The 18125-nt window shown below is 43.3% G+C and overlaps 1 protein-coding gene and 1 pseudogene across 1 annotated transcript; both read left to right on the forward strand.

Moving 5' to 3' along the window:
* Positions 1–12863: 12863 nt before the first annotated feature.
* Positions 12864–12973, forward strand: LOC121783116 (annotated as a pseudogene).
* A 1688-nt stretch (positions 12974–14661) lies between these two features.
* Positions 14662–17157, forward strand: LOC121780788 (trihelix transcription factor DF1-like). Its single transcript, XM_042178415.1, has 2 exons — positions 14662–15180; positions 15503–17157. The coding sequence occupies exons 1-2, from the start codon at positions 14903–14905 to the stop codon at positions 16893–16895; spliced, it is 1671 nt and encodes a 556-aa protein (XP_042034349.1). The 5' UTR covers positions 14662–14902; the 3' UTR covers positions 16896–17157.
* The last annotated feature ends 968 nt before the right edge of the window (positions 17158–18125 follow it).

Raw genomic sequence — 18125 nt, forward strand, 5'->3', positions numbered from 1 at the left:
GTACGACATAATCATGGTCAGAACTACCCTCTTTTGTTTAATTATTATTAAAAAAATGTGTATTCTGTCGAGTTTAAGTTTTTTTATTTAATTTTTTCCACCCGCTGTAAGGTTTATATATTAATTAATTGACTTTACTTTTAGTGTTTAAAAAAAAACTTTACTTTTAGTAATTTAATTTTTATTTTTTCCCGCCACTTCTATTTTACACTTCCCTTTATCATAGGTAATTAATTAGCATTCACCTCAATGTTTATAGCCAAATATTAGCGGTGGCCATTTCGCCTTTATTGTTACTTCTCCACCCCTCAATCTACCCTTCTTTTTCTATTTTGACCCATTACATTTACACACCTATTCAAATATTTCGTTTTCTAATTCAGTTGTAAAACTAAAAAAATTGAATGGTAGTAATAAATATGGTTTTCTTTCATATTTCCGCATTTATTGGCGTATTTATTGATGGGTCCGCCATTTTTCATTTATTTGCGCAATGGTCCAATTTTCTCTATATTTAAATACGAAAGGAAAAACATGGCTTGTCTCTATGGACTTTGCTTGATATTTTTGACTGAAACGTTTATATTTCAAAAATTGATATACATTAATGATGAATCCGCGAATTTCTGACGTTAGTAAATGCTGGTAGAGAATAAAGACTACGACACAAAGAATTTACGTGGTTCGATTTACTGAAGTAAATCTACGTCCACGGGAAGAAGGGAGGGCAAGATTGTATTGCTTGATCTGGGATTACAGCTTACAACACAGACTTGCTATATGATATTTTATCTCTAGAGAGCTTAAAACTCGTCTATCAGATCTAAGTTCTATTTATATATTGAACTAAGATCGTGGCTTGCATCACCACCCTAAGTCGTGGATGTCGTGTAGGTCATGGCCTAAGATCGTGGATGTAGCGTAGGTCATGGCCTACGATCGTGGCCTGAGTTGACACCACGTGGTAGTGGGTGTGTTGGAAGTTGTGGAAATCCTGTATGGGTCCACTAACTCCTTGTTCGGTCGAATACTGAGACCGAACTGCTTTGGTTGCCGATCTGAGAGTAGAGCTTGATGCCGACCTGAGAGCAGAGCTTGATTGGTTGGCTTTTACCGAGCTGTAGGCTGAGGCCGAACTCTTTGGTAATGCCGAACTCATACTCTTCCTTGGGCTTTGGGCTGATGGGCCGTCATTGCTGTTGGGCTTGTTTAGTACGCACCCCATCACTACCCCCCCCGAAGGGCGAAGTGAATCACTTCGGCGAAGTGAGTCACTTCGGCATTCTGGATAAAGGCAAGGGGGAGGCTGATGTCAGGGGACGTGCCTTGCACGTGACTGCATTAAATGCGACAGTAAAATCCGGCCGTTGAATCCTGAAAAGGTGGGATTCGAAACGGTGCGACGATTTTGAAATCTTCGCCGAATCTGATAAATACCTCCTTTCTTCATCATTGAAGCACTTTTGCGACTGCTTCTTCTGCACTATCTCTTTTTTGCGAAAATTCTCTCTCCGCTTTCAAGAATTTCTTCAGACTTTCTTCACCTTCAAAAAGTAAGAAAAATGTCTTCTTCTTCTTCTTCGGAGTCGGGTAGCGGTAGGAGAGGCGGTAAGGGGTCTTCTGGCCGGAAAGAGTCCGGGGAGAAGACCGTAGAGTATTTCCATAGTATTTTGAGTAAGGATACTGTGATATCCCTACCCGAAAAATACTTTTTTCCTGGGGGGAAGGCGGTGGTACCTGACGGTGATCATAGGGCTGACTCCCCGCCGGAGGGTTACGCCACCGTGTACGAGGCCTGCTTAGAATGCGGGCTTCGTTTCCCCGTCCCTTCTGCCTTTATAGATTTACTAGATTTTTTTCAGCTTCCTTTAGGCCAGGTGACTCCGAACTCTTGGAGGCACTTGTCGGCCTTCGCTGCCGAACTCCGTAAGTTAGGAAGAGATTTGTCTTTGAAGGCGATCCTTAAATTCTTTCAATTTAAGAGGAAGGGGTCTTGGTTTTACTTGATCCCTGTACAGCCCTTTAGGGCCTTTTGTAAAACGAAGTGGCCGAAGTGGCAAAACCGCTTCTTCTACTATGATAGGACCCCGGCTCCTAGTTTTCCCTGGAGAGGGCCGAAGTCCGTTATCCGTCATCCTCGGCCTGAACCGTTGGACGAGCTCGATGGCGAGCTCAACAAGATTCCCATAGTTAGGAAACAATACACGGAGTCTGAGCTCGTCAAGGGCGACGTCGTGTTCGACATCTCGTCTTCGGACGAAGAGGCCGAGGGTGAGGATTTCTCTTTATCTTTATGCTCTACTGCTTTAACGAAGAAAATCTGACTTTGTTGTTTTTTTTTTTTTTTGTTTTTTGACAGTGAACTTGCTGAATAAGGCTATCCGAAAGTCCTCCGAGCTTGTGGAGCCGGAGAGGCAGAGAGCCCCTCGCTCGGCGTCTGAAGCCGAGAAGAATCCGAAGAGGCAAAAAACCTCTTCTTCGGATCCGAAAGAGCCGGAGCCGTGTTCGGCTAAAGGGAAGGGGAAATTTCATGAGTCCCCAAGAGTGCCGGGGAAAGACCTGGTCATCTCCGAGGTGGTTGCAGACATCCCGGAACACGTCCCTGAGCCTTTTCAATGGCCGACGAATTTTGTGGAGGTAAGCTTTCTGACTTGGCTTCTTTTCCACATTTTTTGATGGCCATTCTGTTGAGTTTTTTCCTTGTTCATCTTCAGAGAGCCAAGCTCGTCTCCGTGGAGCTCTCCAAAGCATCCCACGACTACGAGGAGATGCAGAAGAAGTTGCATCTTGCTCGTAGTCTGGCCGAACAGGCTGAGGCCAAATTTGAGAGGGCCCGAGCTGCTAGGATCTCGGCTCAGGATGAAGCCCGGTCAGCCAAAAACCAGCTCATCATCCTGCAAGAGCAGACGAAGCACCGGGAGGCTCAGAAGGAGGCTGCCGCCGTGGCTGCCCAGGGGGAGGCTCTCCGTGTTTACACGGAGAAACTCTTTTTGAGCGGCCAGTTCTCGGCCTTTGTCGGTAGTCTGGTAAGGCTAATTACCGATAAGGGCGAGCAGGGGGCCGACGTCGTGCTGCCTCTGTACAGCCGAGAGATAGCAGCTCGGCTTCAGAATCTGCCGCTCCTTGAGGAGCTCGCTTCATCCTCGGTCCTGCTTTCTGCAGACCGAGTCCGGAGTTGTCGAGCTGATCGGGACGAGAACCTGGAGGCTATCTTTGCCTCCGTGGGACCCGTTTCACCCGCTTCGACTTACAACGGAGAGGGTGAGGCCGAGCCGCTGGAGCAGGAGGCCGAAGTCGAGCGGGCCGGGCATCCGGAGAAGGAAGCCGATCAGGAGGCGGAGGCGAGGCCGGCAGGATGCGAGGCCGAGGCTGAGGTAGCTCAGGAGAAAGAAGCTGAACCAGACCGAGGAGCCGGAGACGAAGCTGGCGGAGTATGATTTCGTCTCCCTTCTCTTAGTCTAGTTTCTTCCTTGTAAAATGGCCTTGAAGCCCTCCTAGTGTAAAAAATTTTCCTTGTGAATGAAAAATTCTCTACACTTGTCTTCGTATAGCTTTTCGTACTCGCCTTTATTCCTGTTGTATTTTACTATCTGCTCGGTACAGCTGCCGAACTAATATAGCTGCTTTGTACTCAAGGAGATGGAGATACTTCACTGGAAACGGCTGTACTCTTCGGCTTTAGACGAAGCTGAGAAAAGAGCTATAGCCGATCAGACGAAGAATGACGAGCTTCTGGCTCGTTTAGTGAAGCTGGAGGCCGATAATAAGGACTTAGAGTCCGATAAGAAGGATCTGGAGGCCGAGCTGAATACGACCATTGCTGAGAGGACTGCGCACGAGGATTACATCCGTGTGCGCGGGGGAGTGACCATATCAGATGTTCAGAGTCGAGTTGACGAACTGTGGGAGGAATATCATGTACTCCGGAGGAACAATGCGCTGGAGAGCTCGGCTTGCCAACAAGTTGTGAAATCATTACGGCGCTGGGCTTCTCGGTACGACATCATTCTTTCCCGGCGTCCCTCAATCGAGAGATTCCTTAGGCATTTCCCGCCAACAGATGCTCGCACTCCAGATCAAGCCTCTGGTTCCCTTGTTCAAAATCCTACTCCAAGTCAACAACGAACTCCGGAACAGCCGGAAACGTCAAGACGAGAACGGGCTCAGGAGCAACCGGAATCGTCAAGACAGGGACGGACTGAAATTCGCCGAGGAGTTGTGACTATGAGCGAGCAAGATCAGCAGATGCTTATTGCAGAGACTCTTCATCGCCGAGGGGTTAGAGCTTCTGGGGCTCGCGGAAGAGGTGTTGGGTCGAGGATAGCATCTCGTCGACCTGCTTATTCTTCATCTGCTCGGAACAACCGAACTCGGCTTCCAGAGGATTTTGCAGATAGGTGGCTTAACTTTAGTAACCGAGGACAGTAGAATAGTCCTTTGTAATGGCGTAATGCCTTCTCGTAGGGGAGCTGAATTGTCAGCCGAACGAGATTTAATAAATGAAATTTTTTCCTTTCGCTTTTATCACTGCTTACTTACAGCTCTGCGAAACAATTTCATCGTGCTCGTCATCGGTCTTATGAAGTGAGCTTCTTTGATCGGACTCGTATTTGGACTTTGAAGTAAGCTTCTTTGACCGGACTCGTCTTTGATCTTATGAAGGAAACTTCTTTGACCGGACTTGGTTTGTGTTCTAATTTGGCGATTTTTGTCGCCGGGATCGAACTTTCCCTTGTCCTAATTCGGCGAGTTTTATCGCGTGGATCGGACTTTCCCAGTTAACCGAAGTGGTCTTATGCAGTAAACCTCTTTGACTAGACATGGTCGTCCTCGGTCTTATGAGGTAAACTTCTTTGACCGAACTTGGTCGTCCTAATTCGGCGAGGTTTATCGCGTGGATCGGACTTTCCCTTATTGCAGTTCGTTTCAGACGAAGTGCTTATTTCTTAAGCCGAATTGTGGTCTTGTATCTTCCTGAGAAGCTTGGACTCACAATCGTTGGCTTATTGCAGTTCGTTTCAGACGAAGTGCTTGTTAAGCTGAATTGTGGTCTTGTATCCTCCTTGGAAGCTTGGACTCACAGTCGTTGGCTTGTTGCAGTTCGTTTCAGACGGACTGCTTGTTAAGCTGAATTGTGGTCTTGTATCCTCCTTAGAAGCTTGGACTCACAATAGTCTTTAATAATCGATCTAAAAAGGGGATCAGTCTTTAAAGAACGATATACCTTGGTACCATTTGTAAGAGACGACAAGCACATAGAGACAAAACACATAGAGAAAAAATGAAAAAGATGAAAGAAAAAAAACTTTAAACTTTTTTTTTTTTTAAAAACGACAAGTAAGAGGTACAAGTGAGAAACAAACAAATAAAAACATATACCCCTATGACCGAACTAGACACGAGACGGACTGACCGGACTTTTGTCTCTTACAAGTGGAACTTCTTGAGGTTGGAGACGTGCCATGTTCGGGGTACTTGTTCTCCTGACATGTGAGTCAATTTATAAGACCCTTTGCCGAGGACTTCTGACACCCGATATGGACCCTCCCATGTGGGTTCGAGTTTGCCCAGCTTTTCTGCTCGGCTTACTTCGTTGTTTCTCAAGACGAGATCTCCCACTTGAAATTGAAGCTTTTTCACCCTTTGGTTATAATACCGGGCTACTTGCTCCTTATACTTGGCTGCTTTTATGCACGCCAATTCTCTTCTTTCTTCGGCGAGATCTAGTTCTGCTCTCAGTCCGTCGTCATTCATTTCTGAGGAGAAATTTAGAGTTCGGGGACTGGGTACGCCGATCTCCACCGGAATTACGGCTTCAGTGCCGTACACCAGACTATACGGAGTTTCACCGTTGGAGGTTTTGGGTGTAGTTCGGTAGGACCATAGGACTTGAGGGAGATTTTCTACCCATTGTCCTTTGGCTTGTTCTAACCGAGCTTTTAACCCTTTCACCAGAATCCGGTTCGTTACTTCCGTTTGTCCGTTTGCTTGGGGATGGGAGACCGAAGTGAACCGCTGTTGAATGTTCAGCTCTTGGCACCAATTCTTGAACGTCTTGTCGGTGGACTGAGTCCCATTATCCGAGATGAGGATGTGGGGTATGCCAAATCGGCACACTATGTTCTTCCAGACGAAGTCCAATGCCTTTGAGCTCGTTATCGTAGCTAATGGTTCAGCCTCCACCCACTTCGTGAAGTAGTCCACGGCAACGATAAGGAATTTCATTTGCCGAGGAGCTTGAGGAAGTGGTCCCACTATGTCTATGCCCCATTGCATGAAAGGCCAAGGGCTTTGCATAGTGTATAGATCGGTCTGCGGCATCCTTGGGACATTTGCATGAATTTGGCACTTCGTACACTTCTTGACGAGCTGCACTGCCTCTTGTACCATGGTTGGCCAATAATATCCCCATCTCAGAACTTTTTTAGCTAAAGCTCTGGCTCCGATGTGGCTACCGCACGATCCTTCATGAACTTCTCTGAGGATGTAGTCCGTCTCTTCTGGTCCTACGCACCGCAATAACGGCTGGAGGTAAGACTTTCTAAAGAGGACTCCTTCATGAAGTTCGTACCGAAGTGCTCGGCACGTGATCTTCCGAGCTTCTCTCTTATCCTCGGGCAATTGTCCTTGATCCAGATACTGCAAGATCGGCGTCATCCAGTTCGGCGAGCTGGATACTGAATGTACCTCGGCTTCATCAATGCTTCGATGCATTAATTCTTCCGCCTTTGAGCTCGGATCTGAGGCCAACTTACTTAAGGTATCTGCTCGGCTATTTTCCGCTCTGGGAATGCGGATTATCCGAAAATAGGAGAAACTTCGGCTGATGCTTTGCGCTTTGTCCAAATACTTCTTCATTCTCTCGTCACGAGCTTCACTTGTACCCAACATGTGATTTACTATGACTTGTGAATCACAATGGACTTTGAGAGATTTGACGAGCAGACTTTGCGCTAACTGGAGTCCGGCCAGGAGGGCTTCGTACTCGGCTTCATTATTAGTAGTGGGGAATAGGAACCGAAGTGAGTAGGTTACCTCGTGTCCGTCGGGAGCGACAAGTAAAATACCAGCTCCACTTCCCATCTTGTTTGAAGCTCCATCTACGAATCCGCTCCAGCAGTCCGGCGGCTCTACTTCGGATTCCAAGGGCTGTGCTAGTTCGGCATTGGCAGAATTCTTCTGTTCGGCAATAACAGGAATTGCTTGATCGAACTTTGCTTCTGCAAGAAAATCTGCCAAGGCTTGTCCCTTGATGGCTTTCCGAGATAGATATTCAATTGTGTGCTCTCCCAACTCTATAGCCCACTTGGCGATTCTGCCTGATGCTTCTGGTTTGGTCAACACTTGCCGAAGTGGCAGATCAGTTAAGACGCATACCTTGTGAGCATAGAAGTATGGCCGCAGTCTCCTTGCTGCATTTACTAATGCCAGAGCAATCTTTTCCAGAGGTTGATACCTGGTTTCTGGACCTCTTAATGCTCGGCTTGTAAAATAGATGGGAAGCTGCTTTAGGCCTTCTTCTCGTACAAGCACCGCGCTGATGGTTTGATCCGATGCCGCTAAGTATAAGAATATTACTTCGGCTTCGGTTGGAGCAGAGAGAATAGGAAGCTCGGCTAGATAACTTTTGAGCTCGTCAAAGGCCTTTTTCTGCTCGGCTCCCCACTCGAACTTTGGTGCCTTTTTCAACACCTTGAAGAACGGCAGTTGCTTTTCGGCTGCTTGGGAAAGGAATCGATTCAGTGCGGCTAGACATCCGGTTAGCCTTTGCACGTCATGTATGGACTTCGGCATTGCCATGTTCTGAACGACTTGAACTTTTGAGGGGTTTGCCTTGAGTCCGTCCTTTGAAACCCAACAACCCAGAAACTTTCCCGAATCTACCAAAAAGGTACACTTTTGGGGATTAAGTTTGAGGTTGGCTTTCTTGAGCACGTTGAGAGTGGACTTGAGGTTGTGCTCGTACTCCGAAGTGCTTTTGCTTTTGACGACTATATCGTCAACATACACTTCGACCTCCTTTCCAATCAGGTGCCGAAAAAGCTTGTCTACCATCCTTTGATAAGTGGCTCCGGCATTCTTTAAACCGAATGGCATCTTTTTATAAGCGAAAATGCCGAAATCAGTAATGAAGGCCGTTTTTGAAGCGTCAATCTCATCCATTAAAACTTGATGGTATCCTTTGTACAGATCAAGAAAACAAAAAATTTCAAAGCCTATTAAAGCTTCTACTTTTTTATCTATGTTCGGAAGGGGATAGCAATCTTTGGGACAGTGCTTATTTAGATCGGTGAAATCTATGCACATCCGCCATCCTCCTTCCTTTTTCTTGATCATGACCGGATTGGCCACCCACGAAGGATACTTCACTTCGAATAACACATCCGCCTTCAATAATTGACGGACTTCGTCATGGATGACTTGACTTCGTTCTGCCGCAAAGAGTCTTTGCTTCTGTTTTATCGGCCGGACCGAAGGATCAATATTTAACCGATGAGTGATTACCTCGGGGGGCACTCCGGTCATGTCCAACGGAGACCATGCAAAGACGTCTTTATACTCCTTGAGGAGCTGGATGGTTTTTTCCCGAAGTAGAGGCGTTCCCGCGAAGCCGATCTTAACCGTTCTGGATGGATCGTCTTCGTACAGCTGAACTGTCATCGAATTCGGCTCCGGTATGACTTCGGTCATTGCCTCTGACTCCGGCTGCTGTGATTGCTATGCTTGGTGGTGCCGATCTGATTGCTCGGCACTTTTAAGCGCAATCTGCAGACACTCTTTTGCTCTCTTTTGATCACCTCGGATGACCGCTATCCCACCTTTAGTGGGAATCTTGATGGTGAGGTGATAAGTAGAGCAAACGGCCCGAACTGTGTTGAGCCAGTCTCTTCCCAGGATGACGTTGTACGGGGACCGAGCTTTCACCACGAAAAACTCAATCATCGTACTGGAGCTAGTAGGCGCTTTCCCCACCGTGATCGGAAGGCTGATAATACCTTCAGGGCGGGTGTCCTCCTGGGCGAAGCTCTTCAGGGGAAGCGGAGCCGGACTGAGCCGAGCTGGGTCCACTTCTAGTTTGTCGAAGCACTCTTTAAAAAGAATGCTGACTGACGCTCCTGTATCCACAAACACCCTGTGGACCAGTTTGTTTGCCACTCCGGCTTGGATGACAATGGCGTCTTGGTGAGGAGAGATGGCCGGGACGGGATCAGCATCCGAGAACGTAATCACTTCGTCCTGCTTCAGCCTTTTATGCGTTGGCTCCTCTCGATTGGAGCCTCTGCGCTCTGACTTCAGGGACGACTTGGTCTTCCCGGCAGGGAGAGCGTCAATAGTCTGGATTACTCCATCATATTGCGGCTCGTCATCGTCTTCGGGATCCGGCTGCCTTTTCGGATCCTGAGGAGCGCAGTTCGCACCTCTCTGCTTCTTATTCTTCTTTGACTGCTTGCTTTGGTATTTTTTCAATGTCCCTGCCTTCACAAGAACATCGATACCTGCAGCCAAGTTTCTGCACTCCTCGGTATCGTGACCGTGGTCTTGATGGTAGGAGCAGTAGTTATCCTGGGGTCGGCGCGCGGCTGATTTCGTCATCCGCTTTGGCTTTTCGAACAGGTCAGAGTGCAGTTCGAAAATTTCCGCTCTCGGCTTGTTCAGCGGTACGAACTGAGCGGGCGGCTTCTCGGGATTGAGACGGGGTCCCAATCTGTCTTGCACCGGAGCCCTTTGAATTCTTTCAAATGGAGTCCGGCGAGGATGCCCCTGATCGCTATGATCGGGCTTCCTTCTGTCTCCTCGGGACGATGAGCTGTCTAACGACCGTTTGCGACGGTCTGCCTCATCGGCCCGGGAGTACTGGTCCGCAATGTCCCACATTTCCTGAGCTGTCTGCGGACCGCACTCAACGAGCTTCCTGTAGAGAGCTCCGGGCAGGATTCCATTTTGGAATGCCGAGATGACAAGCAGATCGTTGAGATCGTCTACTTGCAGGCATTCCTTGTGGAATCTTGTCATAAAGTCGCTGATTTTTTCGTCGCGACCTTGACGAATGGAAAGCAGCTGAGCCGAAGTGATTCGGACTTCCGCTTTCTGAAAGAACCTCCTATGGAATGCATCCATTAGATCTCGGTAAGATCTAATGCTGCCTTGGGGGAGGCTATCGAACCACCTTCTTGCGTTCCCGATGAGCAGCTCGGGAAACAGCTTGCACATGTGGACCTCGTTGAGACCCTGGTTCGCCATGTTATATTGATAGCGTCCCAAGAAATCATGAGGATCCACGAGTCCGTCATAGGTTATCGACGGAGTTCGGTAGTTCTGTGGTAGGGGAGTTCGGGTAATATCCTCCGAGAACGGAGTCCTCAATGCTCCGTACATGGCGAACCCGACATTTCTTCGGTATGGAGGAGATGGAGTTCTCCTGTGATTCCGGTACCGAGGATTCTTTCTCCTGGAAGACATGACACTACTGCGGTAGTGACTGTCTCGTATGGAGGGAGAGGGAGAATCCGCCGTTTTCGTCTCCGGCTGCTTGTGGCTTTTTTGCAGGAAGGTTAAGAATTCCTCCTGCTTTTCAGCCAAAAACAGCTTGACAGCCTCGTTCAAATCGGGCTGCTGGGAAGACTCGGTGTGACGGCTTTTGGAGCGGCTAGTTCCTTCACCGTGAGAACAGGAGGTAGTCTCCCGAGGCTGTTTCCCAGAGCTGCGGGCTGGACTAGCTTCCTCCTGGTTATCGCGAACGGTGTTACGGGTGTTACGTGATCTGGTACACATTTTTGGGGTGGAAAAGGGTCAAAAATTCGTTTTATCACAAATTTTGTTCTCTGTTTCCCACAGACGGCGCCAGTGATGAATCCGCGAATTTCTGACGTTAGTAAATGCTGGTAGAGAATAAAGACTACGACACAAAGAATTTACGTGGTTCGATTTACTGAAGTAAATCTACGTCCACGGGAAGAAGGGAGGGCAAGATTGTATTGCTTGATCTGGGATTACAGCTTACAACACAGACTTGCTATATGATATTTTATCTCTAGAGAGCTTAAAACTCGTCTATCAGATCTAAGTTCTATTTATATATTGAACTAAGATCGTGGCTTGCATCACCACCCTAAGTCGTGGATGTCGTGTAGGTCATGGCCTAAGATCGTGGATGTAGCGTAGGTCATGGCCTACGATCGTGGCCTGAGTTGACACCACGTGGTAGTGGGTGTGTTGGAAGTTGTGGAAATCCTGTATGGGTCCACTAACTCCTTGTTCGGTCGAATACTGAGACCGAACTGCTTTGGTTGCCGATCTGAGAGTAGAGCTTGATGCCGACCTGAGAGCAGAGCTTGATTGGTTGGCTTTTACCGAGCTGTAGGCTGAGGCCGAACTCTTTGGTAATGCCGAACTCATACTCTTCCTTGGGCTTTGGGCTGATGGGCCGTCATTGCTGTTGGGCTTGTTTAGTACGCACCCCATCAATTAATAAGAAGTTGATTAATGGAAGTGACGTTTAGTGATTTTTTTGGATATTTTTAGTGTCAAATTGGTAGAGGCATATTTATTCATGATTTTCTTGAAATTATTTATACAATTGGTAATCATGCAAGAAGATAAACCAGACGTGTGAAACAAAATATAGGTGCTAACTATTTTTAGGTTTTAAATTTGGGGTTAGTTGGATTAACCAAGAATTAGGGTTGCTAAAAACATGGTAGCCACTATCAATGATCAGAAAGTAAACTGCAGCTGAAATTTAATAAATACTGAAAATTGCTGTAATTAATTAAGTCCTAACACTGGCAGCATTACTGTACCCAAACTGGCACCTAATTAAAATCAATATTATAAAATTTAATTAACTATTTTTAATACAAATTTCTTTAAGAATATGCATGGCTGGCTGGACTGATACTATTACCTTAATATATTTAAAAATATTTTTAAAATATGTGAGTATACATATAATATTGCATATTTTTCTATAAATTGTTTTTGGAATATACATGACAAATTTTGAAACTGTTTACAAATGTAAAATGTACAGTAGCTCTAAATTCTCGAATTACTTGTCGAGAAAATTATATATTCAGATTCTTTAACTGCCCCGGTAATTTTATTTAAAAATACTATAGAGATTGAATAGTTGAATTATTACTAACGAATTGAGATTGAGACGTATTGACAGAAATCTCAGAAGCTTATCGTACGTGCATAAAGGCGTGACATCTTGCTTTCAAAAGCAGTACGAGAATTACTACATTCACTACGTAATTACCACTTGAGATATTAATACAATATTGTCTTTTTTTATCATCAAAAAAATTAGTACACCGTTGTCTTAATTTTGATCAAACTTTAATTTGGATCATCCCTTAATTTTAATAATCAATCGTAACACCATGAATTTTTATTAACATTTTTCTCAATTTTCCAATAACGAAATATTATGATTTCTTATTTTTACAATGTTGTTGATTTAGTGCACATATGTTCAAAGTAGTAATGTGATTGAATTATTTATAAGAAAAATGATAAAATTCACGGATGGTTTTGTTCTCAAAGAATTTCTTTGAAGACACATTAGATATAATTTAACTCAAATTAGACATGTAAGAAATTCATAAAAATTTATAGTCAATTTTCAAGGTTGTGGGGAACCAAAAATTGATCGATCAAATATGAGGTCTTTTTTTTAAAAAAAAATTCCTAAAAATCATAGTAATATTTAGTGTAATGTAAGATTATACATTCTAGCCAGCTGAAATATACAGGATTAGTGTTCTTTGAAAAAAAAATCAATATTAATTCTCGTTTTATATTAATGGTTGTGGTTACTTAAACCTCTTAATCTATTATTTAGAAGAGAATTTTTATCTGCTTAATCACCATGTACATCCGATAAAATTGGAACGATACATGCAGAGAAGATCAGCATGACCCATGCACAAGGATGACACGCATAAATATAATCATCATGTACAATATTGAATTAACCGTATTTATCCTAGCGTCAAATTTCATCCAAATTTCTAATTCACTATAATTTATTAAAATTAAGTTAGATGAGCTATCTCAAAAAATTTTCTTCATAAAATAGTTATAAAAAAAACTTGAGTTTCGCATATATCTATATTTCATATGTGTGGATTTTAATCAATGTATGATTAGTGGGGTATTACAGCTAGATTTTAGTGAGATATATTTATGTATGATATTTTTTTCTTCTTCTAATGATCAATCATACATACGATGAAAATTCCAATCCATTTATTACGGTAGGTTGCAACCTAACAGAAACTGGCCACTATTAACTTCTACTCATAAATGAGTTCGCCTAATAATATGACCTACACCTAATTAGTTTAATTCAACCCCATGGATCCCACCCTCATTACCTTTTTTTTTCTACCAAAATTTATACACAAAAAAATAATATTTTTATCTGCACATATAAATATTTATCAAACTGCGTCCACAGATAAATTTCTCAATAATTGCAACATCACCCTCGAGGTGGGCCCCTTGTACAACGTAGCAGCACAAGTACCTGCCATAGTAACAATTATTTTTCAAAGTTTTTAAACCTCATAATTATTATATTTATCAACTAGTTGGAGAGAAAGGGCAATTTAGTCATTATAATAATGGGAGAATCCCATTTATGAAGCAAATCCCTGATTAATGATATATTGAGTAATAAAAAAATAAAAAGAAAAAACGATTTAAAAAGGTCAATGGTATACATGTGAGGGGCAATTTGGACATTTCCCAAAGATGCCCATATGTTTAAGCCAAAATAGCCACTGAAATCCGAACGCCTCAAAAAGCAAAGGTGACCTACATGGCCTGTCATTTAGCTATATTTATTTATCACCAGTGTCCTGATCTCGAGTTTAAAACTGAACGTAGAATCTATCACTAAATTACGTATGTACATACGCAATATTACTGTATACAAAATTCAATTTATTTATCATCGACGTTGTGATCACGAGTTTAAAATCGAACGTAGAATCTACCATTAAATTACGTATGCACATACGTAATATTACTATATACAAAAACAATTTATTTATCACCTCCATTGCAATCTCCTCAATTTTGAGATTACCATCGAATGTAAAATTCACCACTAAATTACATATGTGTGTCATATCATTATCACTACACGTATCGAGCAACTTCGGTACACATAATAATAAATACGATAAGTGAAGTGCCAATTTATCTATTAACGTCATTGCCATCTTGCAAATTTTAAGATTACTATCGAACGTAAAGTCTATCACTAAGTTATGTACATATGCGTAATATCATTACACATACCGATTGACTTCTGTACGCAATTAATCTACACACGATTAATGTGAGTGCAAATAAATGTTCTAACTATAGGTTGGCGAGGCCGAAGAATTTTATTAATCGTTTTTACCATGAAAATCATGTCAAAAATTGAGAATTTTGATTTCACCTTCTCCTAAGTCAAATTTCTAACTCTACCAATGGTAGAGAATAATAATAAGTGGCCCTAATTTCAGGTGCTACACCCATAAAAATATTTAGGGTTGCTAAATAGAGAGGCCAAGCTAGCCAAAGAAAAAAAAAAGATTCCTCAGCTCAAAAAGGAAAAAAAGAAAATTAACTCCTTTTCTCCTTTTTCTTCTTCTAATTTTCTAACCTCTCTCTAGTTTAAATTACAAATTGAGGAGTGTGACAGGCAGATCCCACCGAAATAAATTAAATAAATTCACCACGCTCCCTATCTTAATAAAAACCCACAGAATTCACCCATCATTTGTGATATTACATAATTTTTTAAATTTTTATTTATTTTTATATTTCAGCTGGTAATTAGAGAGGGGCTATTGCAGCTAGAGCTTGAAGAAACTTGAAGAAAATAAAAGATTCCTTTTACATGATGCTTGGGGTTTCAGGCGTCATCAGCCCCTTCGCCGCCGCGGCGGAGAATCACGAGAGCGGCGGAGCTAGCGGCGGCAGCAGCGAGGCTGGCGGCGCATCGAGCTCCGTCCTCGCGGGCGGCGCGGATGAGAATGAAAAAATTGGCGGCGGCGGCGGCGGCGGAAAACGGTGGCCGAGGCAGGAGACGCTGGCGCTGCTGAAAATTCGATCTGATATGGATGTTACCTTTCGAGACGCGAGCCTTAAAGGCCCATTATGGGAAGAAGTTTCCAGGTAATAAACTAATTATTCAATTCATTCAACTTTTTCCCATTTTCATTTAATGTTTTGTTTCACTGAATTCTTGATTTTTCCGTATATGGAATCTTTCAGATCATGATTTTCAGTGAAGCTGCTGCCTTTTTTTAATCATAAAAAGGGTTTTTTCGCTGTAAACAGCTTCCTTTTCAAGGAATCTTATATTCTTTGCCTCTTTCTCTTTGAGTTCTGGCTATGTTTTTCGCTAATTATAGCAAAATAAAAAAAAAATAAAAAAAAAGAAAGTTTGATTTTATGCGTTGATTTTGTTATAATTAAGGGGGTGTTTGGTGTTCAGGAAAATGGCGGAGCTTGGGTTTCAACGGAGCGCTAAAAAATGCAAAGAGAAATTCGAAAACGTCTTCAAATACCACAAAAGGACCAAAGACGGGCGCGCATCCAAACAAGACGCTAAGGCGTATCGATTTTTCGATCAATTGGAAGCTCTCGAGAACACCTCTCCGAATAACCACCATTTCAGCCCTCCGCCGCAGCCTCCGGCGTCGGCAATGCCGACGCCTGTTGCATCGGCGAGCCCGACGCCGCTGAGCGTAGTGCCTCCGAAAAACATATCCGTTGCGAATCCGATAATTACTTCTTCTCCGCTTCAATTGCAACCTCAGCAGCAGCAGCAATTGCAGCAGATTAATCCGTATCTGTCGAATTCGACGTCGTCGTCGACTTCCTCCGACGAGGACATACAGCGGAGGAGCGGGAGGAAGAGGAAGTGGAAGGAGTATTTGGAGAAGCTGATGACGGGTGTGGTGCAGAAGCAGGAGGATCTGCAGAAGAAGTTTCTAGAAGCTCTGGAGCGGAGAGAGCGCGATCGCATCGCTCGGGAGGAGGCGTGGCGCGTGCAGGAAATGGCGAGGATGAATCGCGAGCACGAACTCCTCCTCCAGGAGAGATCCGTCGCCGCCGCCAAAGACGCCGCCGTCATCTCCTTCCTCCAAAAAGTCATCGGCCAATCCAATCTCCAGATCCCTAATTTCTCACCAATGCCGCCTCCGCAATCGAATCCAAATCCAAATTCAAATCCGAATCCAGCTCCGGCAACGGAGCTGAATCAGATCCAGATCCAGCAAAAAGCAGCGGCATCACCTTCATGTACAACGAAAACATTAGAGATCACGCCGCATAGAGATAACAACGGCGGCGGAGATGATCATATCTCGCCGTGCTCGTCGTCGCGGTGGCCGAAGGCGGAGGTGGAGGCGCTGATCAAACTGAGGAAGGATCTGGAAGTGAAGTACCAAGAGAGCGGGCCAAAAGGCCCGCTCTGGGAGGAGATTTCGAAGGCGATGAGCGGGATAGGTTACTGCAGAAGCTCGAAAAGATGTAAAGAGAAATGGGAGAATATCAACAAATACTTCAAAAAGGTGAAGGAGAGCAACAAGAAACGGCCCGAGGACTCTAAAACATGCCCTTACTTCCACCAACTCGACGCCATGTACAAGGAGCGGGCCAAGAGCCACGTCCCCTCCTTCAACCTCGGGCCCATCATGGCCCGGCCCGAACAGCAGTGGCCTCAGCAGATTCACGACCAATATCACGACAATGAGAGTGAGAATCACGACGAAGGCGATGAGAATGACAATGACAACGACGACGAGGAGGAATTGGGAGATTACGAAATGATCGCGACGAAGCAGCCGGCTAATCCGGTGACGAACGCGGTGGAGGGAGGTTAAAGATGGCGGTGAAAAAATGGAGTGAAAAAGATATACAGTAATGGAGAAGAGAGGGGTGTTTTTTAATGTTTGTTTCTATAAATTATTGGTTATTTTCAGAGGAAATAAACTGAGGGATGTCAAATTAGATTAAGGTAATTAGAAGAGGTAATAAGGGGGGATAAAGGAGTATTTTTTTTTTTTTTGCTTCGATTCATTTTTATATTTCATCATGGAGTGTAAATTTCAAAGACTATTGGATTGAATGTTTCATTTTCTTTTCTTTTTTGGGGGACGAGTAATGTTTATTTATGAGTGATACATGCCTTCGCGGCATATTTAGTTAATTCTCCTTTCAAATTAAGAATAGAAATTAGCTGTTTATTTTGAAGGGTAAATAAGTATTTAAATTACTAATTTTTCGATCAAATTATGGTTAGTTTCGCAAATTTGAAAACAAAATATTTTTTAGAGCAAATATTCGTGTATTAATTTTGATGAGCTTACATAGTTTTGATGAAATAGTTGACAGAGTGACACATACATGTACAAAACAATGTTATTTTGGTTTATGAATTTGAAATGAAAGAAAAAAAAAAGTTGCTGCTCAAATAATGGAAATGTGGGGGACCAATGAAAATTGTATACATCTGCAAAATATACTAAGAAATTTATTAGTAATTATTTTTGAAATGATATTGTTTTAAGCATTATTAAACAGATATTTTATCGATATTGAAAATTTCGGCTTTCATATCACTATATATTTCATTCTAAATTCTACGTATGTGATGATTCAAGAAAAATTGAAACTTTGTAATTTGACATTAGTGTTCAAGCTTTATAAGCCTAATGAAAATTTGGTCAAATATGATTATTTAAATAATTATTAACCTGATTTAAATTATATATATGCTCCCAAATTTATGATACTCTGATAAATAAATCTAGGGCACTACTAGCTAGTTACATGATAACTTGTTATATTGTCTACCTGTTAGTGATATATTTTTCTAAATTGTAAGCATGATAATTTAATACTCAGTATATAATTATTTACTAAGTCCAATAGTATAAGAAAACTTGGCTTATGAAGTCTTGACAAAATTAGAATTTTGAAACCTCTTGTTTCCTTTTCCACAAATCAACTTTACTAGTATTTGCAGCTAGCTACTTTACAAGCCATGCAATTCACGAATACACGTGTTACATTCCAAATTGTGAAGATTATATATATGTAAATGTGAATGC

The sequence above is a fragment of the Salvia splendens genome, chromosome 20 (genome assembly GCF_004379255.2).
Source record: "Salvia splendens isolate huo1 chromosome 20, SspV2, whole genome shotgun sequence".
Classification (NCBI taxonomy): domain Eukaryota; kingdom Viridiplantae; phylum Streptophyta; class Magnoliopsida; order Lamiales; family Lamiaceae; genus Salvia; species Salvia splendens.